Genomic DNA, 19390 nt, shown 5'->3' on the forward strand with positions numbered 1-19390 from the left:
GCCAGAAGAGCTATGCTGACATAAGACGTAAACCTTTGGAATTCTAGGTTGGAGACAGAGTTATACTAAAGGTCTCACCTTGGAAGGGAATGATTAGATTTGTTAAAAGTGGAAAGTTAAATCCACGATATATAGGACCATTTGAAATTCTTGACAGGATTGGTCCGATGGCTTACCGCCGCAAATTACCTCAGGAATTAGAGAAAGTAAACAACGTATTTCATTTCTCGAATTTGAAAAAGTGTCTATCTGATGACAGCCTTAGCATTCCCCTCAACGAGATCCAGTTACATACCAAGCTGCACTTTGTTGAGGAACCAGTTAAGATTATGGACCGTGGGATCAAACGATTGAAACAAAGCCACATTCATATTGTGAAGGTGCGTTGGAACTCTCAAAGAGGGCCAAAATACACATGGGAGCACGATGATCAAATGAGAAAAAATATCCCCAATTGTTCGAAGATGTTTCACCTACTAGTTGACTTTCGGGACGAAATTCTTCTAACAGGGGGAGAATGTAACAATTGGTAAATTTATGTAAAGTTCGTCGGTCACCCTGCCACAAACCCTTTTGTATTAAGACCTAAATGTATGAGATTATATGTTAATAAAGTGTGTTAGAAGTACGATACTCATGATCACTTTCGAAATATCTCAAATTATTCAAGAAGCTAGCTATCGTTGTAACAAAAATAAAATAAATTTATATTTGATTGTGACGTTTTAAAAAAATAATAAATAAATAAATTTTGCAACGAATATACTTGGGTCTAATGCTTAATTCATACTCGTGGTGATTATAACACCAAAATTTAATGACCTCGCGAAAATGGTCAAAACGGGTCTTTTAGACGCGAACCTGAAAACGCCTTTCTCCAAGAAGTTTATATATCGGATTTAGGATCCGTCTGACTTTTTGGAATACTTGAAGCCGAAAGTATCATTCGCTAACTCTGGGAAAATTATGAAATGTCGGGATATGATTCACCTGAATTTATAATGATATATAAATGCATTTTTTTATTCACAAGTGTGACATCACCTTGGATTGTACTATTAGAGCATGCATGGACTTAAATGACAAACTTTATATGTAACACTCGTACCTTGGTATGTACCTTATGACCCTTCTATTTTTGAAGTTATGTAATTTTGGTCCCTGAAGTAGTACACGGGGCGTATCACTTGTGTAACTTGGTACTCTTAGCGTACTAGTTGTAAAGCCAGTATGCGGGGCGTAGCACTTGGTATGCTTAGCGTACTTAGTCAATGGCAAGTCGGGACCCATGTAACGTAACGTACACTGGGCTTACGTATGCATATGTTGGGCGTATGTGGACTTTAATGAAACCCTAATTAAGGGTCATGCACCCCATATAAGCCACCTTATTCCTTAGGGTTGGCCTCATTACCAGCCTCTAAAACCTCCAAACCCCTAAATCGAGTTGTAGCCTCCATTGTTAAGCTTTTGAGCCTTTGAAGAGAGTTTGGTGGTTATTTTGTGCTTTGTGAAGGAGTTAGAAGATCTTGAAGTTGCTAAGCTTAGAAAGGAAGTCTTGGATCCAGAACCACTACCCATTTTGCAAGGATTTTGAGGTATCAAGTTCTTATCTTGATTACTAGTTGCTTAGATCTCTTTGTGGGTTGAATGGTCATGTTTTTAGCTATGGATTGGGTGAATGATGGTGTTAGAATGTCTGAAAGACTTATTCTTTCAGATCTAGGTTTTCCATTGACTCCTTAAGCATAAAGGTGCCAACTTTATGGGGTTAAGAGTCTCACGCAAGCATTAAGTCATGTTTTAAGACCTTTTTGAGCTTAATAGTTTCATTTAGCCTTGTATGGACGTAAAGTTAGTAACTTTACGTGATCATCCAACTCTAGGAGGTCAGATCTACATTTTGGAGCAAATTCTTAATGAGTTAAGAGCTAAATCGAGTAGTTGGCTGTCTGGAAGAGTACGCTGGGCGTATAAACCTATACGCGAAGCGTATAAGCCTTCGATCCAGTACGCTTAGCGTACAAGCTGAGTATGCTCCGCTTACTCAGTCAGGTGGCATTTCAAAGTTGGGCTTTAGGTTTGGGCCACATTTTGGGCTTAGAATGTTAGGGTTTTGTTGGGACATCTGATTATGGGAGTTTTGGGCCAGTAACATTATTGGGCCTTGGGTTTAGGCCATGAGAAAGGATTGATCCCAATTGGAAATTGGGCCATGTTTGGACCTTAGTGGACTATTCGACTTTTGGGCCCATTAGATTGAGAAATTGGGATTTAGTCTTGGACCAAGCTAGATTACGGGTAAAATGACATTTTTACCCCTAGTATAGATTTATGGTTAAGGTTTGGATCTCAAATGTTAATTTGATTTGATTTGACATTGTTATCTCGAGGATTTGTCGGATCAGTAGCTAGGGATTATTCATTTGATTTAGCAGTTTGAGTTGAGTCTCCTCACTAGGTTTAACGGGTCTAAGGCACCAATGTCGACCCATGATCTATAATGTTTAGTATACTTTTTGTCTGTGTGATACTTGTATGTGGATGAGTATGTATGCTATGTGTTTACGTTATGTGAGTGTGGGCGGGCCCCGTATCTCACTGGGCGAGGTCCGTTATATGTTATGTATGATATGCTGTATCTTGGGGAACCCACTAAGCTTTGTGCTTACGGTTTTCAGTTTATGTTTCAGGTACTTCCGGTTCCAAAGGGTAGAGCTCAGGTTGACTGCATCGCACACACCATATGGATTCTGCCTTTGGGACACACTCTGATTTTTATGATGTTTGATGTACTTATTTTCTGGGTTGTATGAACAATGCTTCTGGAATATTGTTTTATTCAAATTTAAAAATGAAAAACATTTGGGTCATATTTTTGGGTTGTTTAATTATAACCACATGCAGTCAAATTTCTAGTCTACCCACATTTTCTCCCTCCTCTCACACATACTTGCATTATTTGGAAGATATGACTTATACTCCTAGCTTTCTTCCCAAGTTCAATCATGATGGACTCTAAGAGTCAAAGCAATCATGCAAGAGCAAGTCTTACACTCTATCTCTCCCTCCCCACGTTTTCTTTTCTTTTAACCTCCCTCACTCCATCCTACACCCACAAATTAGACATAATACATGCATGATGAAAAAGTCTTGATATTGCTTGTTAATCTCATCTAAAGTACACTAATAACTGAGCATAAATGTCCCACATACTTGAGTTTTTCGTACACATTGGAGCAGCCTCAATCTCACTCAACTACTCTTCATTTCTCTCTTCTTTTTCTGTTTCGTGACCAGCAAAGAACACCTCCACCAGAGGTGTTATCTTGGAGTTTTTTCGGCGAGCTAAGGGCAGCAGTCCCCTTCGGTTACTCCCATCCTTTTCTATCAATCAAAACAGCCAAACACCCCTTGTTGTTCGCTTTATTTTTGCCCTCTTCCCCCTCTCGTCGACAGTAGCTGGAACAGGAAAATGAAGTGGTGAAGAGGCTTTCGGAACATCCCCTGCCACCCCACTGCTGCCAAGAACCACCAAATCGGTGGTGGTGCTCCCTGTCCTTCTTCCTTCGGTCCTGAAACAGTTTTATCCTACATCATTTCAGTGGGTTTAAGCAACAAAAACAATTTCCGGGTCTCCTTTCGATTGTTGGTTAAAAGTCAAGACGAGAAGTTTCTCGGGAAGATAAACGAAAACCCGAGCAAGAACACACTTCAGAGGTGAGTTCCTATGGCCCAGGCCAATTTATGATTTTTCAACCTTGGGGGAGAGTACATGTTCATATGTCGAGTTTCACAGTGATGTACAAGCTTTCACGTTCTAAAATGCATCCTATTTGTTTTGTGGTTAAAAGTTTGAGAAATGGTAAATTTAGTTATAAAAATCATTATCAGTACATATAAGATGATGAGTATATTTGCTTGAAAAACATATCGCAGTGGCATATTATGAAGTGTGAGTCTAAATGTTAAGACAAAACTCTTGATCAATATTACATTATCCTAATGATATAAGAAATAAGACCTTTAATGTGTGAAATTTTGAATATGTGGGTAATATGTATAACAACAGGATTGATAGTTTAAGCATGGTATTAAACATGTCCTTGTATAAAAAGAAAACGTAGTGTATTATCTAAAAGGTCAAGAAAAATCAAAATATGTATATATAAAGGTTATTAGTCGCTATAATATTCAACAAAAAAAAACTAAATTGTAATATATCGATATGTAAAATAAGCTCAAGAATGATATACATTATATTTTTATAATTTCTATGAAAACATAAGTCATCCTATAAGGTCATGAAATTCGTTACATACGATAGATTATTAAATTTCAGATTTTTGGAAATCGTTTTATCATAAAAGTGTAAATCTTATATTGTGCCTCATTGAGCACATGACATTGTTGTTAGCACTTTCGACGATCTATCCAAATATTATTATAACGTATAATATAAATTTGAGATGCGATAAGTATGATAAATTGTAGAAATTAATAATATTTCCGATCGATATCGTTTTTCTGAACGATAAATACTTTTAATACCTTTGTAAGTTGTGAATTGGAAACATAAACTATAGAACTAGTATGCCTATGTCTAATGTGAGGACCCAACGTATTTGGGTTCTCCTTTATGAAATATTTTCGATTTCATGAAAACTACGACTTCAATAGTTAGTTGAAACCCTATACTATATAATTGTTAATCCACAAGGACCGACTAAGGAAAGGTATAAGTTTCATATTATTGGAATTATACGATTCGACCGTCCGTCTGGAGTTGCTAGCTACAATTTACGTCTGTCAAGTCAAAATGATTGAAAAGGATCAGTATCTTATCATCCCACGACGTCGAGGAAGCGTCAGTAATGTTCTCAGCATCTAGTGCTACCTAATGTTCTCAGCACGGTTCAGTGTTATCCGTTGTTTTCAACATGGTTTAGTGTTACCCGTTGTTCTTAACACGGTCCAGTGCTATCTGTCGTTCTCAGCACGGTTCAATGCTACCCGCTGTTCTCAGCATGGTTCAGTGCCACTCATTGTTCTCAGCATGGCTCAGTGCTACCCGATGTTCTCAGCACGGTCCAATGCTACCCGATGTACTTAGCATGGTTCAGTGCGACCCCAATAATTTTTGAGTCCATAGTTCGGTTATAGGCTCGTTATAGACCCCTAAGTTCGTTCAAATGCACGCATTTACTTGGGACGATAATTATATGTGGAGCCAGTTCACCCATACGGGTTAAAATAGGATCGTATATAGTAGAAATGTTTCGCTTACACAGTTAAGTGTCCACTAATTAGTTAACTAAATTAATACTTAATAAAAATTACGACACAATCTTCTCATTTTTTTAAACACTTATTAAATAAGTTATTTACATAAATAATACTTTTACTTGTATGGGATTTCAAGCACTTATTGGTTTTGATTTATACTTTTGGGTTGGAAAAAGTAATATTTCTATATAAGTTCAAGACACTTATATAACTCATTTTATATAAAAAAAAACTTTTAGTTATAAAAGTACACTGAGTAAAAACTTATAGAACTCACCAACAATTTTTGTTGACGTATCTTAAAACATGTATTCTCAGGTAATTATGGCGCATGAGTTCCATCACGGATACTATGGATCACACATTTAGTACTTTTGATATAGAATATGTTTTGTCACAACTATTTTTCATCATTGAGGATATGCAACGATTATTATAATGATGTAAGACGTGTTTATTCAATATGTAATGTATTATTGTGTATATATTGTTCAATGTATGCTATGACTATGATATTCGCTTGAAGTTGCTACCCCAACGGTTCCGCCGTCGGTTGGGGTGTGACAATAAGTACGTTTCTATTATGCGTAAAAAATGTAGGTTGCTACAAAGTTGTATAAGCAAAATATAATCATGTTGCTATTATGGGTTAAATATTGCTATTATCAATTAAAAATTAAATATGTTGCTATTATGGGTAAAAAAATTAAAATAGCGTGGACTCTATTGGTATCAAAAGTAAGGTATTTAAATTCCAAGGAAGAATGTGAAGTCACCAATTGTACTCCCCTAAAGCAAACGTTGCGTTATTTGAAAATAAATTATAATAATTCCATTTACATAAACTTGTATATTAATAATACCACCTTTATACTTTTTCCTAATGTGACATTATCAGTTGCACCACATGTGAAGTCACTTTTTGCTAATCAAAAGAAAATGCATTTCATACCTTAAGCTATTGTTTTAGTACATGCAACTTTGTTTATCATGTAAACAAAGTCTGGATATTTGTGATCTTTAAAACATGATAGTGTTTTACATAAGCTTCTTATTTGAGTGTTGCATTTATAAAGGCACTTCTAGAGGACCTTAAAATCCATGTAGACAACATAGGAAGGTATTGGTGATGTGGAGAGTGCAGAGAACGCGTTTGATGAATTACAAAAGGGAAGTATATCATGTATATATACTTTTGTTTATAACGTGTTGATTAAGTGTTACGTTAAGGCTAAAGTTTGTGATTCGAATATTTTGAAACGATGATTCTTGGTGGGTCATGAAGGCCGGATTCTGAGACGTTAATAGTTTTTTCAAGGTTCTTGAAAAGTTTCAAAGATAGTTTTCTGTTGTATTTTTTGTTTTATATAATGTTTAAACTAGGTTAAAACCCGTGGAACCCACGGGTGTTAATTTTAAATAGAATTAAAAGAATTGATTGCGTAATAAAATAATATATTATTAATTTAAAAAACTTAAGAATTATAATGTTGTATTTTTTTTTCCATTAGTGGCATATTTATAATTTATTGTTAGTTTTCAAATTCTTATTCCTATTGCATTTTGTTATGTATTTTAATTTTTAATCATTGGATATTTTAGTATTTTCTAGTATTATTATCTCTATGTTAATATTATGTATAGTATATACGCTAATAAGTTTGAATATATTTATTTGTGCTGGTAAAAGAATGAATACAAGAAATCTTAAATATGATCCCTTATTTCTATTATCAATAAATTTTGTGCATAATAATATAATGAAAAAAAGTAGGATGCTATAGAACACAAATCAACTAAAATACATTGCTATTTCTTGCCTTTAACCTTAAACTAAAACCCAGAAAGCAGGAAAGTTTATTTCAAATATCTTAATATATACTAAAACTAATCGAGATCCCTTGATACTCTATATTGGTAAACCTCCAACCGACCTTAAAGTCTTTGAAAAGACTAATAGATATCTAGTGGTTGAGAATTGAGATGGTGGAAACCTGCAATAGAAAACTTCACAACCCTATTTAAATTGTACATACATGATGCTAACGACTCCTTAAGATTCATATTCAATTGATATACATCAAAGTAACACAAAAGATCTAAAGTCAAAAGATGATTATTCTTTGGAGTAATATGTCGAACAGTTGGTGTTATCTTGATTTCCTTTAAAAGAAGAACTTTAAATTTTACTTGTACCTTTTTTCCGATTCTTGAAAAAATAATAATAACACCATATACAATTCAAAAAAAAATTTCTATATAAATAAACTTAATCTTCTTTACCATGAGGCCCGAATTGAATCTCCAAAAAATCTTCTTAGTCAAATTCCAAAAGTACCAAATAACTTTATGAGCAAATTCATTGTATAACCCAGTCACTTTTCTATATAATGATCTGTTAAAAGAGTAGATCTTATGCAACATGACATCTCCTCAGTCCCTCCTGCATAATGTTATATACAACAATAATTTTTGTTTATTTTTTAATAACTTAATATATAAGCACAAGTTTTAGGAACAGAGGGGTATTTCTGGAAGAAAAAACAAACAGAGTTACAGACTCATATCTTTTGTAATCAGTGGATAGAAGACGAAAATCACCCAAAACCCTTATTTGAGATTCAATGGAACTAAAAGCTCAGCATATAAAATGTTAAAGAAATCACAACACCTCTTGGAAGTATCCTCATTTGATTAAGATTCAAGCTTACTTTCCTTATGCCCAAAAAAAATCAAATTTCAATCTCTAAAATCCTGCAGTAAGAAAATTACAAACATGAGTCAAAGTATTTTTGTAGCAATGACAATCAAAATGTGTTTCAAATATGGAAATTTTACACTTCAGCCTAGTGTATATTAATTGGAAAGGAAACCTAACTTAATTAAACAAAAACACACAATTTGAAATGTTGATCAATGCAAACTAATACATACAACAAGAATTTAGTATCTCAACTATAAGTGATAGGGATTTAGAACACACAACAAAATATATACATGTGTTTAATAGAATAGAACATACCTGGATTAAGAACTGATATTGGTTTGCTATTTCCCAGTACACTTGGAGTCTAACAACATTTAGGAAGCAGAAGTAAAGAAGGAAATGATGATGGGAAGAGAAATGATGACAATGAAGATAGGAGGTGTTCGATCAGGAAAATTAGTGCATATCTGAGCGTGGTTTACTGGAACATCTTGCAAGAAAGAAACATCAAGCCAAAGTGGCATATTTGACAACCGAAAACTCTGTCAAATCCATGGAGTCTGCTGAGAACTCATCTGAATGTGTTCCAAATGATTCAAAAAAAGATAAGAAACCACCACCACTGTCATTACTAGCTATTGCAGGTTCAAGTGAGCTTTTAAAGAAGAAAATGGAGTGGATATATCTATATAAGACGGTTCTACATTTTCTAATGTTGTTGACTAACAGCATCAACAAATGATTGATGATATTTTATGTTGTCATTCGTATTCTATTTTAAAAGGGGGTTTATTTTCTCAGGCTGTTCAATAACAACATCAAAAAATAAGTCTATTTTATGAAGCTATATTTTGTAAGGCGGTTTTGGACAGCATCAAAAAATAAGTCTATTTTATGAAGCTATTTTTATGAGGCGGTTTTGGACATTTTCTAAGGCGGTTGTAGAACCGCCTCAAAAAACAACACTAGTTTATGATGCTATATTTTTTGAAGCGGTTGAATAACCGCACCAAGAAATAAAAAAAAACCGCTTTATTAAACCTCTTCTGTACTAGTGTAACTATCTTTTTTATTTTTTACTTGATCAAGATTGGACTCATTTACTCTCCTATAAGTAAGGTACCTTATAAAGTTATAATAATGAATGACAATGGTGGGTACTTTTCAGTGTGGCCAACGATATAAATAAAATTCTAAGTGGGATTGCATCCATGTCAAGCACGCTTGAAGATCTGAGCACTCGTGTACAACATATGGAGGAAGAGTTGCAAAAAATTGAAAAAAATCAACATATGTTTTCTTTGGAGGAGGAGTCCCAAGGGAAATCTTTGGTCCCACCCCACCCCCTTTCCCTGAGAATATTGAAGATCTTGATGTCTTTTGCGAGTGGGTGGTGAATGTAGAAAAGTTTTTTCAGGAGAATATGATCTCAGAGTATGAACAAGTAAGACTTATAGTCGACACATTGCCATCGGAAGAAGGGGGGTTCTCTCATGGTGGAAACAAATCGATGACCTAGACTATCGACTCGATAAATATTATCTGATAAAGTGGAAAGAGATGAAGAAGATGTTAATGGTCCGGTACTTTTCTCCAGATTGTTTGGAAACCAACAAGGACCAATCAGCTCCTCCTCTTAAGAATATAGACTAACCATTACACTTTTGATTTGGTTACAACTAGTATAACGTTCAAAACTACTCAACATTGTAAGAAGGTGTTTGGTTCAAACTTTCTTTTTTTGACGGATTTGGAATTTACCCAAGGAAATGGAATTGCATGTATTTGGAATTTAAGGAGATTATAATCCTTTCGGTTGTTTGGTTGAAAATATTTGGATTGGAATTCAATTGAGTAGATCTTTATATATTTGATAGTTACAAACATATCGTTCTATCTTCTTATTCACATTCATGAACATCAGCAATTTCCTCTTTCAGCCCAAAGGAAACACATTCAGCAGATAACAAACCTCCGTAACTTCAGCAATGGCTAAACTTGGAGGATGTCGATAAAGGATATTTCCAACTTTGTATGGGAGATTCATGTTAAATTAATGAAGGGGAGCAGATTCCTTTGATGTGGAAGAGTGCAAAGGAGAAGGGATCAATGGATTCATGAAGGAGGGAAAGACAACAAATGAAGGGACTAGTTGAAGATGTTTGTAATTTACCAATTAATTCTAGGGATTATGCCCATAATAGACAATTTTTGAGGGTGTTTTCCAAAATTTAGACATAAAAAAGCCTCTTCTGCGAAGCTACCTCCGAGGGTTCCGTGGAATTAAATTAAGCTCCCGTAAATCATTGTGGCAAAAAAAAAAAAAAAAAACATGAAGAACAGTTCTGTGGAGCTCCCTCATGGGAATGAACTTATGCTCCAAGAAATCGATCTGTCAATTTTACGTATATGCCCCTCTTTGATTTACCATATTGTCATTCAGCGGAGCAAAAGTTCATTCCTCGAAGGGAGCTCCACATACTGCATGTCTATATGTAGAAAGAGACTTTTTTATGTCTAAATTTTGGAAAACACCCCCAAAATTTGTCTATTATGGGCACAATCCCTTAATTCTAATAGAGAATACAAATCTATATTATAATAATACAACAAAATAAAAATGAATACCATATCAACATCTTTAAAAATGCCACATTTTTTAATAGAATCTGTTGATTCTCACATGCTTAAACAACATGATAGTCTTGAATACATTGGATTTTGTGTTATCTGTCCCTAATTTAAACCCTTTTAACAATATGTTACACGTTGATATCTCATATGCCACAAAAACCTAAGTTCCTATTTTGCATGGATGACCAATGAACATCTCTTATAAACAGTCAAAGGCATAAGTGCCGGCAGGTATAAGTCTCATATGTCATAAAATTCAATTGAACATGTTACTGATTAAACTTATTCTTATAATATATATTTTATAGAATATAACGTCTTAATAAGATATAACTTAAAATTACTATATTTTGAGAAAAAAGTAAAATAATAGTATTTCGAAGATGCATTGGTATTTTTACTTCCGGCTACATATTATTCATATGATTATAAAACTTTTACAATTTTTTGAGGAACACATCTTTACGAATTAAATTGACATAAATAAACTTGAGAACTTTAAGACTTTGCTAAAGCCGAGTAAGAGTTGACGGAATTCAAGAACATAAATTGGTGTGTAGACTTCAAATTACAAATTATATATTGTTTTTTTCGCTTACACTGACAAAATATAAGGCATGCACATCCTCTCTTGTAAATTCTCTTCAGTAATACGTACAAAAATATACGCAATTTCATTATCCTCTTATAAATTCTGAAAAATAGTTTTTAATGATAATATAAACACCAAATTGTTGACCAATTAAAACTTTAAAATTTTGAAGTGCAAGTGTGGGTGGAGATTTAGTTTATTTTGGATAAACTGTACGGCTTACTATTTATTTTCAAATATACCTTTTATTTTTTCTAGCTGATCCACGTAGATTTGACAATGGACAGGTTTGGAGCGAATCGGCCTTGATCCAAACCTTTTTAACAAATTTCAAAATCCGATCCAAACCCGCAGGGTTTTAAATAATCAGACCCATACCCTTATCCACCGAATCAACGAATATCCAAACCCGCCCCGTAACCCAAAAGTTTTTTAAATAATCAAACACATTTTAATTAATTCCTAAAATAAAATTTCTTAAATAAAAAAATGTATACTATAACTTAATACTTAAAATAACATTTTTTTAAATAAAAAAAATTGATTTAGAAAAGGACATTACATACTCGAGGAATTTCAATCGGAATTAAAAATCACTATTGCAACAACTTTGAATTGATTTATGACTGTCGGTTGTAGTGATAGCGAATAGCAATTGCCAACTTTTTTCATGTTAAAAAATGATTTATTGAATTAGAAATGGATATGACGATTTCTTGATGAATATAAATTGAATGACATTATGATTCTTGATAGAAGTCTATAAGTTTAGAAACCGACTTATTGATTCCTGTGTAAAAGCGTTTTTTTCTTTGGCATTTGCCCTTTAGACTTTTGATTGGAATTAAAATTAAACGTTAAGAAGTATAAACTATAAATGTATAATTTTAAAATTTATATGAGGCGGGTTATAAATGGAGCGGATCGGTGATGATCCATACCCGACCCATTTAATAAAAGGGTTAGCGGGTATGTATCATTAACGGATAAACGAATCAAAAACTAGGCTCCAAACCCATATAATTCTTACGGGTTTGGATCGGATCAGGGTCAAAACCCGCTCCATTTCCAGGTCTAGATGCACGACTCTATGGGTTTTATTTCCCTATAAATACCTCATAGGACATTGGTTTATTTTTCATTTCCTTAATAATAGACATAACATTTGTGATGTCCGTTTGTCTTTAAATATCATGATTGTGTCGCACAATCATTGAGATGGTTGGCAAAGACAACAAAAGAGATGAAATTTTTGATGACATGAGCAAGATCGAAACCATAACCAAAATCCTTCAAGATTTGACCCCTAGAATACAACATTTGGTGAAAGTTATTTGCTTTTGGCTAATAAGTCATACTTGGGGAAGTATAAAGTTGTGGCTAAACTATTAGGAGGTTGATTGAGACATTAATGGTGAGCCTTGTTAGGTTCATTATTACGCATCATTTAGGTATATTTTCTTAATCAGTTCTAAGATATGTTGTGTATATTTACCATGAATTTCATACATTTCATTATATCGTTAGTATGGACCAATTCTACTCGTTTGAGGTTAATTTCTGCTAATTTATGTAAACGAGTAATGATATCTTTAAGCACGAATAGAAGTCTTATGGAAAGCCTTGCAATTAGGGCCTCTTAAACAGCAACAAAAGTTGCTCTTCATAATCAGCAAAACTAGCCCATAAAGCTGATTTGTTTTGGACCATATTTCAGCCCATTTGGTCAACTTAAAGCAGCTCAAATCTGATAAATGAAATCAAGCCCATGGAAAAGAGTCACATTTTGGAGATAAAAAAGAAAAGAAAAGGAGGGATCGGTTCTTCTCTCACACAACTGACGCACGACAACAGAAACTAGAAGGGAACGACTTGAAGGTTTCTTTTGGGTGCGTTCTTATCAAAACAATCTTTGATTTTCTTTTGTAAGTTAATTTTATATTTTGTAATTTCCGGTGGTTTAACCATATGAGTTCAGTTTAAAACAATTTCCGTTTTCTTAATTCTTTTTAAACATGATTGCTGTGTGATTTCTGATTCTGATTGCTCAAGGCACCAGGGCCGTTGTTTGGTTTTCAGTTATATATGTTAGTTCTTTTCTAGGGTTTGCCATAAAGCTCTTGTGGTTTTTTCTCATATAAGTTTCTATGATCCGTAGATTCTGAATAAACAAGATCTATATATTTTTTTGCTGCACTGTGTTAACAGTGAAATTAACATTGAATATTTTCATTACCAAATTCATAAGAAAGATTTACATAGACGTTGTGGGTAAACGAGCAATAACCTGTGTCGCAACCCCTTTTTGGATGGCAAAACTAATTCTTTTAAAAACTATAGATCTTGGAGTCATAACATTACTATGCATGACCTGTTGGACTCTATTGAGTAGCTCCACAGCTTCTGGCGCAAGGAAACCGAAAGTATCAAATGCAAAGTGTATAAATGTGTGTTGATTTTCCATGCACGCTTTCACATGTTTTGCCACTTTTCTTGATGCAGCTTCCCTAATAAATTAGTTTTTTTTCGGCTTCACTGAGCTAGCCCTGATAATGGGTGGAGTTGTTAATTTCCGGATTGAGTATTGTAGAACATGCCTTTAGCAAGTTGTTTCATTTTCATTTTCATCTTAATTTGGTTTGGTTTGAAGGCGACTATAAAAGTCTAATGTTAGAGCCTGATACAGAAGAGAATCTACAATTTTGATGAGTAATTTGAACGTTACATAAATATATTGATAGAGGTATTGTTATATATATTGCAGAAATTCTGGTTAACATATGTTTGGTTAAGCTCAACATATGTATATGTATGCTTTAACTTTATTGACTCAGCTCATTTTGTACCTTTCATTTCTGTACATGTTTGTTTTTCTGGTATTATTAAATTATGTAGGAAATTCTTTGCACGCATAATCATCCCTTGGGTGTTTTTTGTGTTTGTATCGATTTCAACCCAAGCAGCATAGGTATCTCTGAATTACCAATTATAAACTAAGCCCACAAACCTTTAACATTTGATGGCATCCACAACAACTTACGTATGAGTACATACATACGTGTATGCACATGTATACATACATGCCATTAGCATATATGTAATCTGCTGCATCAAAAAAGCTTAAAGCAATTAACGATCTCATGAACACAGCAAGTCAGCACTGGGATTCAGTGAATAAATATATCACAAGGCAATTTGTTTTCGTTGTACTGTTGATTTTGGGCTTTTGTTATTGTTCTATCATTTAAGATTCTAATTCTATTGTGAAGCCTTCAAACGTCAACCAACCGCATATGGAAGTGGAAAAGGGGAATGTATCAGGTTTAAATGGTAATTACTACTTTCTGTTGCAAGAAGTTCATGCAAATATGTTTAAATAAAACTTTAGATATACAAAGAACAAGTCACTTACAATGACACAATTTATATAAAAAAATTCATGATGATTATGCATCATTTTTGGGCATTTGATCATCTGTATTTAAAATCTTTGGAATGCTTTATACTGGTCAAGTTATTGTTACGTAGAACACTATAGCTATATACATGATTATTAATTTTGTATAAATATCCATATATAGGTCAAATAGTGAAACCATATTGGTGATCAAATGGGGGAAATCTTCAAATTTGGAGAGCGTAAATCATTTTATTGAAAGATTAAGGTTTTACTAGCGGGCACTTATTTTACTTTTTACTAAAAACCCCAACTTTATTCCAAGACTAGGGTTTTATTACAACAAGAAATGATGATGCATGTATTTAAATAGTGATTTGTGCTGGGAAATTGAATTAAAAATTTTGATGCAGGGAAGGTGATACAAGAAGACATGGATCAAAGAAACAGGTTTGATATTTTGGGCACTAGAGGGAATAACTAGTTAATTTTTTTACTTGATCAAGATTGTACTCTTTTATTCTCCTATAAGTAAAGTAGCTTATAATGAATGACATCGGTTTATTTTTCAGTGTGGCCAACGATATAAATAAAATTCTGAGGGGGGTTGAGTCCATGTCAAACAAGCTCGAAGATCTGAGCAGTCGTGTACAACTTATGGAGGCAGTGTTGCAAAAATTTCAACAAAATCAACCTGGGTTTTCTTTTTCTCCAGTTGAGGAGTCCCAAGGGATACCTTGTGACCAAAACGTATGTCTACCTGATTTCCCTGAGAATTTTAAAGATCTTAAAGTCTTTCGTAAGTGGAAGAAGAGTGTAGATTCATGTTTTAAACATCGTAAAATCCCATAAGAAATACAAGGACAACTTGTAGCCGAGACATTCCCAAAGAATTTCCCATGGTGGGAGCAAATCCAAAAGCTAAGCCAGCGAATCGATAACAATAATCAGATTACGTGGAAAGAGATTAAGAAGATGTTTATCGTTCAATTTTTTTCTTCAGATTGTTTGGTATCCAACAAGGACCAGTTGTCTACTCCTCCTAAGAATATAGACTAACCATATATATTATACTTTTGATTCGGTTACAACTAGTATAGCGTTCAAAAGTACTCAACAATGTAAGGGGCGTTTGGGTCAAACATTCTTTTTAACCCATTTGGAATTTAGCAAACAAAGTGGAATTGCATGTATTTGGAATTTAAGGAAATTAAAATCCTTTTGGTTGTTTGCTTGAAAATATTTGGATTGGAATTCAGTTCAATAACTCTTTATATATCTGCGAAATTACAAACATATCATTTCATCTCTTTATTCACATTCATGTGTTGGAAAATAATCCAATTATATATGTCCTTGGACCATTTATGTAATTAATTAAGTTCACAAGGTATAATTATTATTAATACCTTAAGGTTTGCCTAAATGGCCAAATAGGTCCCATATTTATGTCTTACATTAATTGATGGGATTAATAGTAATAACAAAGACATGAGGGGCCTAATATGGATTTTCCAAGAGATGTACTTCATACTTCAACATGTGGTATCAGAGCCACGTTAATTCTCAATTTGTTCAATCAATTTCATGTTCCAAGAACCCTAACTTTGTAATTTATTTTATCAGCCCTACATAAGTATGATACGTTATGTTCATTAAACAATCGATTAGAACGATTGGCATGGTAAAATTAAGTTTTTCAAGAACCTAATGTAAGATTTTAAGGAGTATTAAATAATTATACCAGGCCTTGATCGAAAGGATGATTTGATGTCCCGTCGGAATTGGAATTTGAAACCCGTATATTTTTGGGTTAATTTTTAATCATAAAAATATAATGGATTATGTAAACTGTCTTGTTCAACGAATCACAATCATAAGAATTTCTAATCAAAGGTGATGTAAAATGCATGGTTTGGTATGTTTATTAATACCTTAATAAAATCAATCTCAAGGGTTTTGTGCACAACTTTCTTTGCCAAATTTTGGAATTGGTGTTATTATATTGATGCAATTAGAAATTCCGTGAATGTGCATGCAAAAATTAGATATGAAAAGCTCAGTGGTTTCAAAATTTGTTGTTGGTATTTATAAGGCATGATCGTAAATAGAAAACACTTGAGCCATGTGTTTACTTTTCTGTCGTATTGAACATACAATGTCACACTAAATATTTGATGAATTGCTGCTAATTGGTTTAAGCCATCAATTTTGACTGCCCACTAATTTATCTAAAAGACCAATTAAATAAAAGGTCAATTGGTTGTGTGTGTATTGCAATTTGACATGGAAAGGTCAGTGGATGGTTTGTTGAATGAAATTTTAAAGTTGCATAAATGGCAATGTATTTTGAATTTTATTTCACAATCCATGTTAATTAACATGAAGGATTTAAGTACTGAAATCCAAAAATATTAAAAACATCTTTCTTTAATATTGAAATTCATAATTTGGAGTATATGATCAATTTAATATTAAATTCATCCAAAGATCAATTTTAATATGGCAACAGATTCTTTAAGTAGTTTTAATATCTAATTTGAAAATAAGTTTAACGGCATACAAATTAGTAGATAAGTGGTTACCTAACATGTTGATCTTAAGTGGTTAGACCAAAGAAAGTTACTTGAGTTAAACATTTGGGTTTATTAAACACCACATTATGAAATTGTGTGAGTTGTTATCTTATGAACCCAACGGGTAATTAGATAATGACTCATACATATCATTTCATCTCTTTATTCATATTCATGAACATCGGCAAATTCCTCTTTCAGCCCAAAGGAAACACATTCTAGCAGTTTACAAGCCTCCATAGCATCAGCAATGGCTAAACTTAACATTCACAGGATGTCGATGAAGGATATTTCCAACTTCTTCATGTTAAAATGGTCGAGATAGCTACAAAACGTTAAACGAAAGTGGTTTTATTAGAATTTGTTGATTCTTAAATGCTTTGATTAAACCAGAAAATCGTCTTGAATGTAGTGGATGTTGTGTTATTTGTACTTTATTTTTATCACTTTAACAATATTACACATTGATCTCATATTACACATTATCGTCTGATATGTCATAAAGTTCAATTCAGCATGTTACTTATTCTTATAATATATATTTAATAGAATATAACGTCCTTATAAGATTTAACCTAAAAGTACTATATTATGAGAAAAAAACATAGTAACCATAATAATAGTATTTTGAAAATATGTTGGTATTAGTTTAGTTAATTAGCCCTATATATTATTCACATGTCAATAAAACTTTTACAAATTTACTTATATATAACGTCTTGATAGGTAAGACCGCTTTCTAGTTCCATACACTATAAGCATTTATTGATGTCGTTCGGGCTCACTAATGCACCATCTAAATTTCAAGCAACCATTAATGTTATCTTTTGTGCTTTCATGCGAAAATTGTCGTAGTTTTTTTGACGATATTTTTATTTATAGTGAAACTTAATGACAAAGCCAATACTTACTCATTGGTCCTCTCATTTCCCCAAATTGACAAAGCCACATTTACTCATCATTGTGTCTCTTTTCTATTGTCTTCTCATTCATCGATTTCACTTTTAGTAGTTGGATTTGTGAATCGTTCACGTGTGTTTTTTACTTAGTTGATGGTTTTCTGATGTATAGGTAAAACCTAATTTGTGATTAGTTCAAAGTCATTTGGTTGACAATAGAATCTTCGCTTTATGTTCAATTTTTGTTTTTGTTTTTCACACATGGTTATCAATACTTAATAGAATCATTATTCTTGTTGATCAAAGTCCTTTTGGGTTTTAGGTGAGTGGTATGGTTCATATAACTAATTACTAGTTCACCAACTAAAGCATGGATGATCTGCCACTAGGTATAGAACAAGTTAAATTATCTTACCAAACACTAAATTACAATAAGCATAAAATAATAATCTAGTTTATAAGTTAACTTATTCGCTTCAAGTAGAGTCTAAGTAATTTGTTATTTAATAAACAATGACTCAACTTTTCTTTTTCTTTAGTAATTAGAGTAGATATAACGAAAAAGTATCCATACCTAAAATATTCCAAGGAATATATTTTTGCTTAATAGAAAACCAAATATTCCGTCCTATTGTGTGTTGCCAATGGTTTCATAATGGTACAATCTAGTCATGTGTTGCATATTATAGTTATTTCATTTTTAAATTATTATTTTTGAAATAGAAAGTATGAAATTTATAGATCGTAATGTTCAAAAGTATTCGTGCATTGATTCTTGAGCATTGCAATGGTTTCATAATTAACACGGTACATAATATTGCAATGGTTTCATAATTTATGTAATGGTACTAGACTACAAATCATATCATCAGGTAATCGTGTTATAAAAGAAGAAATCTTATATAGCAGTAATATTAGAACTCACACTTTAGTTGTGGTAATTAGAATAACCATGTTAGAGAAATGATGATGTACAATGATTTATGCTAGGAAAAGTTTACTAAATTTTAAAAATTTGATGCAAGGAATGTTAGAAAAATAGGGTAAAACAGAATGGATAATCATTGGATTCTTCGAGGATCGTGTTTGTTCACTTTCCGAATCAGTATTTCTCCCCTATGTCTGGGTTACGAGAAATTTGATCTTGGATAATCCTTATAGGAACAATCAATTTTCTATAATCAAGATTCTAGGCATAGAAAATTGATCAAAAAATGAGAGACAATATGGTGTGTATAAATTTAATATGTTTCAAAGACAAGAGAGACCCAACTTATATCTCTTAGAATTTAAAAATTC

At 32.9% G+C, this 19390-nt stretch overlaps 1 protein-coding gene across 2 annotated transcripts; it reads left to right on the forward strand.

The window, feature by feature from the left end:
• The first annotated feature begins 13018 nt into the window (after positions 1 to 13018).
• LOC145140797 (uncharacterized) lies at positions 13019 to 15856 on the forward strand. 2 transcript variants are annotated; one of them, XM_079074187.1, is made up of 4 exons: positions 13019 to 13144; positions 14489 to 14549; positions 15030 to 15066; positions 15189 to 15856. In XM_079074187.1, the coding sequence occupies exons 2-4, from the start codon at positions 14513 to 14515 to the stop codon at positions 15466 to 15468; spliced, it is 354 nt and encodes a 117-aa protein (XP_078930313.1). In that variant the 5' UTR covers positions 13019 to 13144; positions 14489 to 14512; the 3' UTR covers positions 15469 to 15856. The 2 variants fall into 2 exon arrangements, with proteins under 2 accessions (XP_078930313.1, XP_078930312.1); XM_079074186.1 differs by having other exon boundaries at positions 13019 to 13108.
• Positions 15857 to 19390: the final 3534 nt, after the last annotated feature.

Source organism: Lactuca virosa, chromosome 9, assembly GCF_052849685.1.
Source record: "Lactuca virosa cultivar CGN04683 chromosome 9, Lactuca_virosa_CGN04683_v6, whole genome shotgun sequence".
Classification (NCBI taxonomy): Eukaryota; Viridiplantae; Streptophyta; class Magnoliopsida; order Asterales; family Asteraceae; genus Lactuca; species Lactuca virosa.

What these genes read in the sequence shown, in the direction of transcription:
- LOC145140797 (XM_079074187.1), top strand. Translation starts at nt 14,513, where the DNA reads ATGGAAGTGGAAAAGGGGAATGTATCAGGTTTAAATG. An exon ending in GAATGTATCAGGTTTAAATG is followed by an intron (nt 14,550 to 15,029) that starts GTAATTACTACT and finishes ATTTTGATGCAG; the next exon opens with GGAAGGTGATACAAGAAGAC. An exon ending in GACATGGATCAAAGAAACAG is followed by an intron (nt 15,067 to 15,188) that starts GTTTGATATTTT and finishes TTTATTTTTCAG; the next exon opens with TGTGGCCAACGATATAAATA.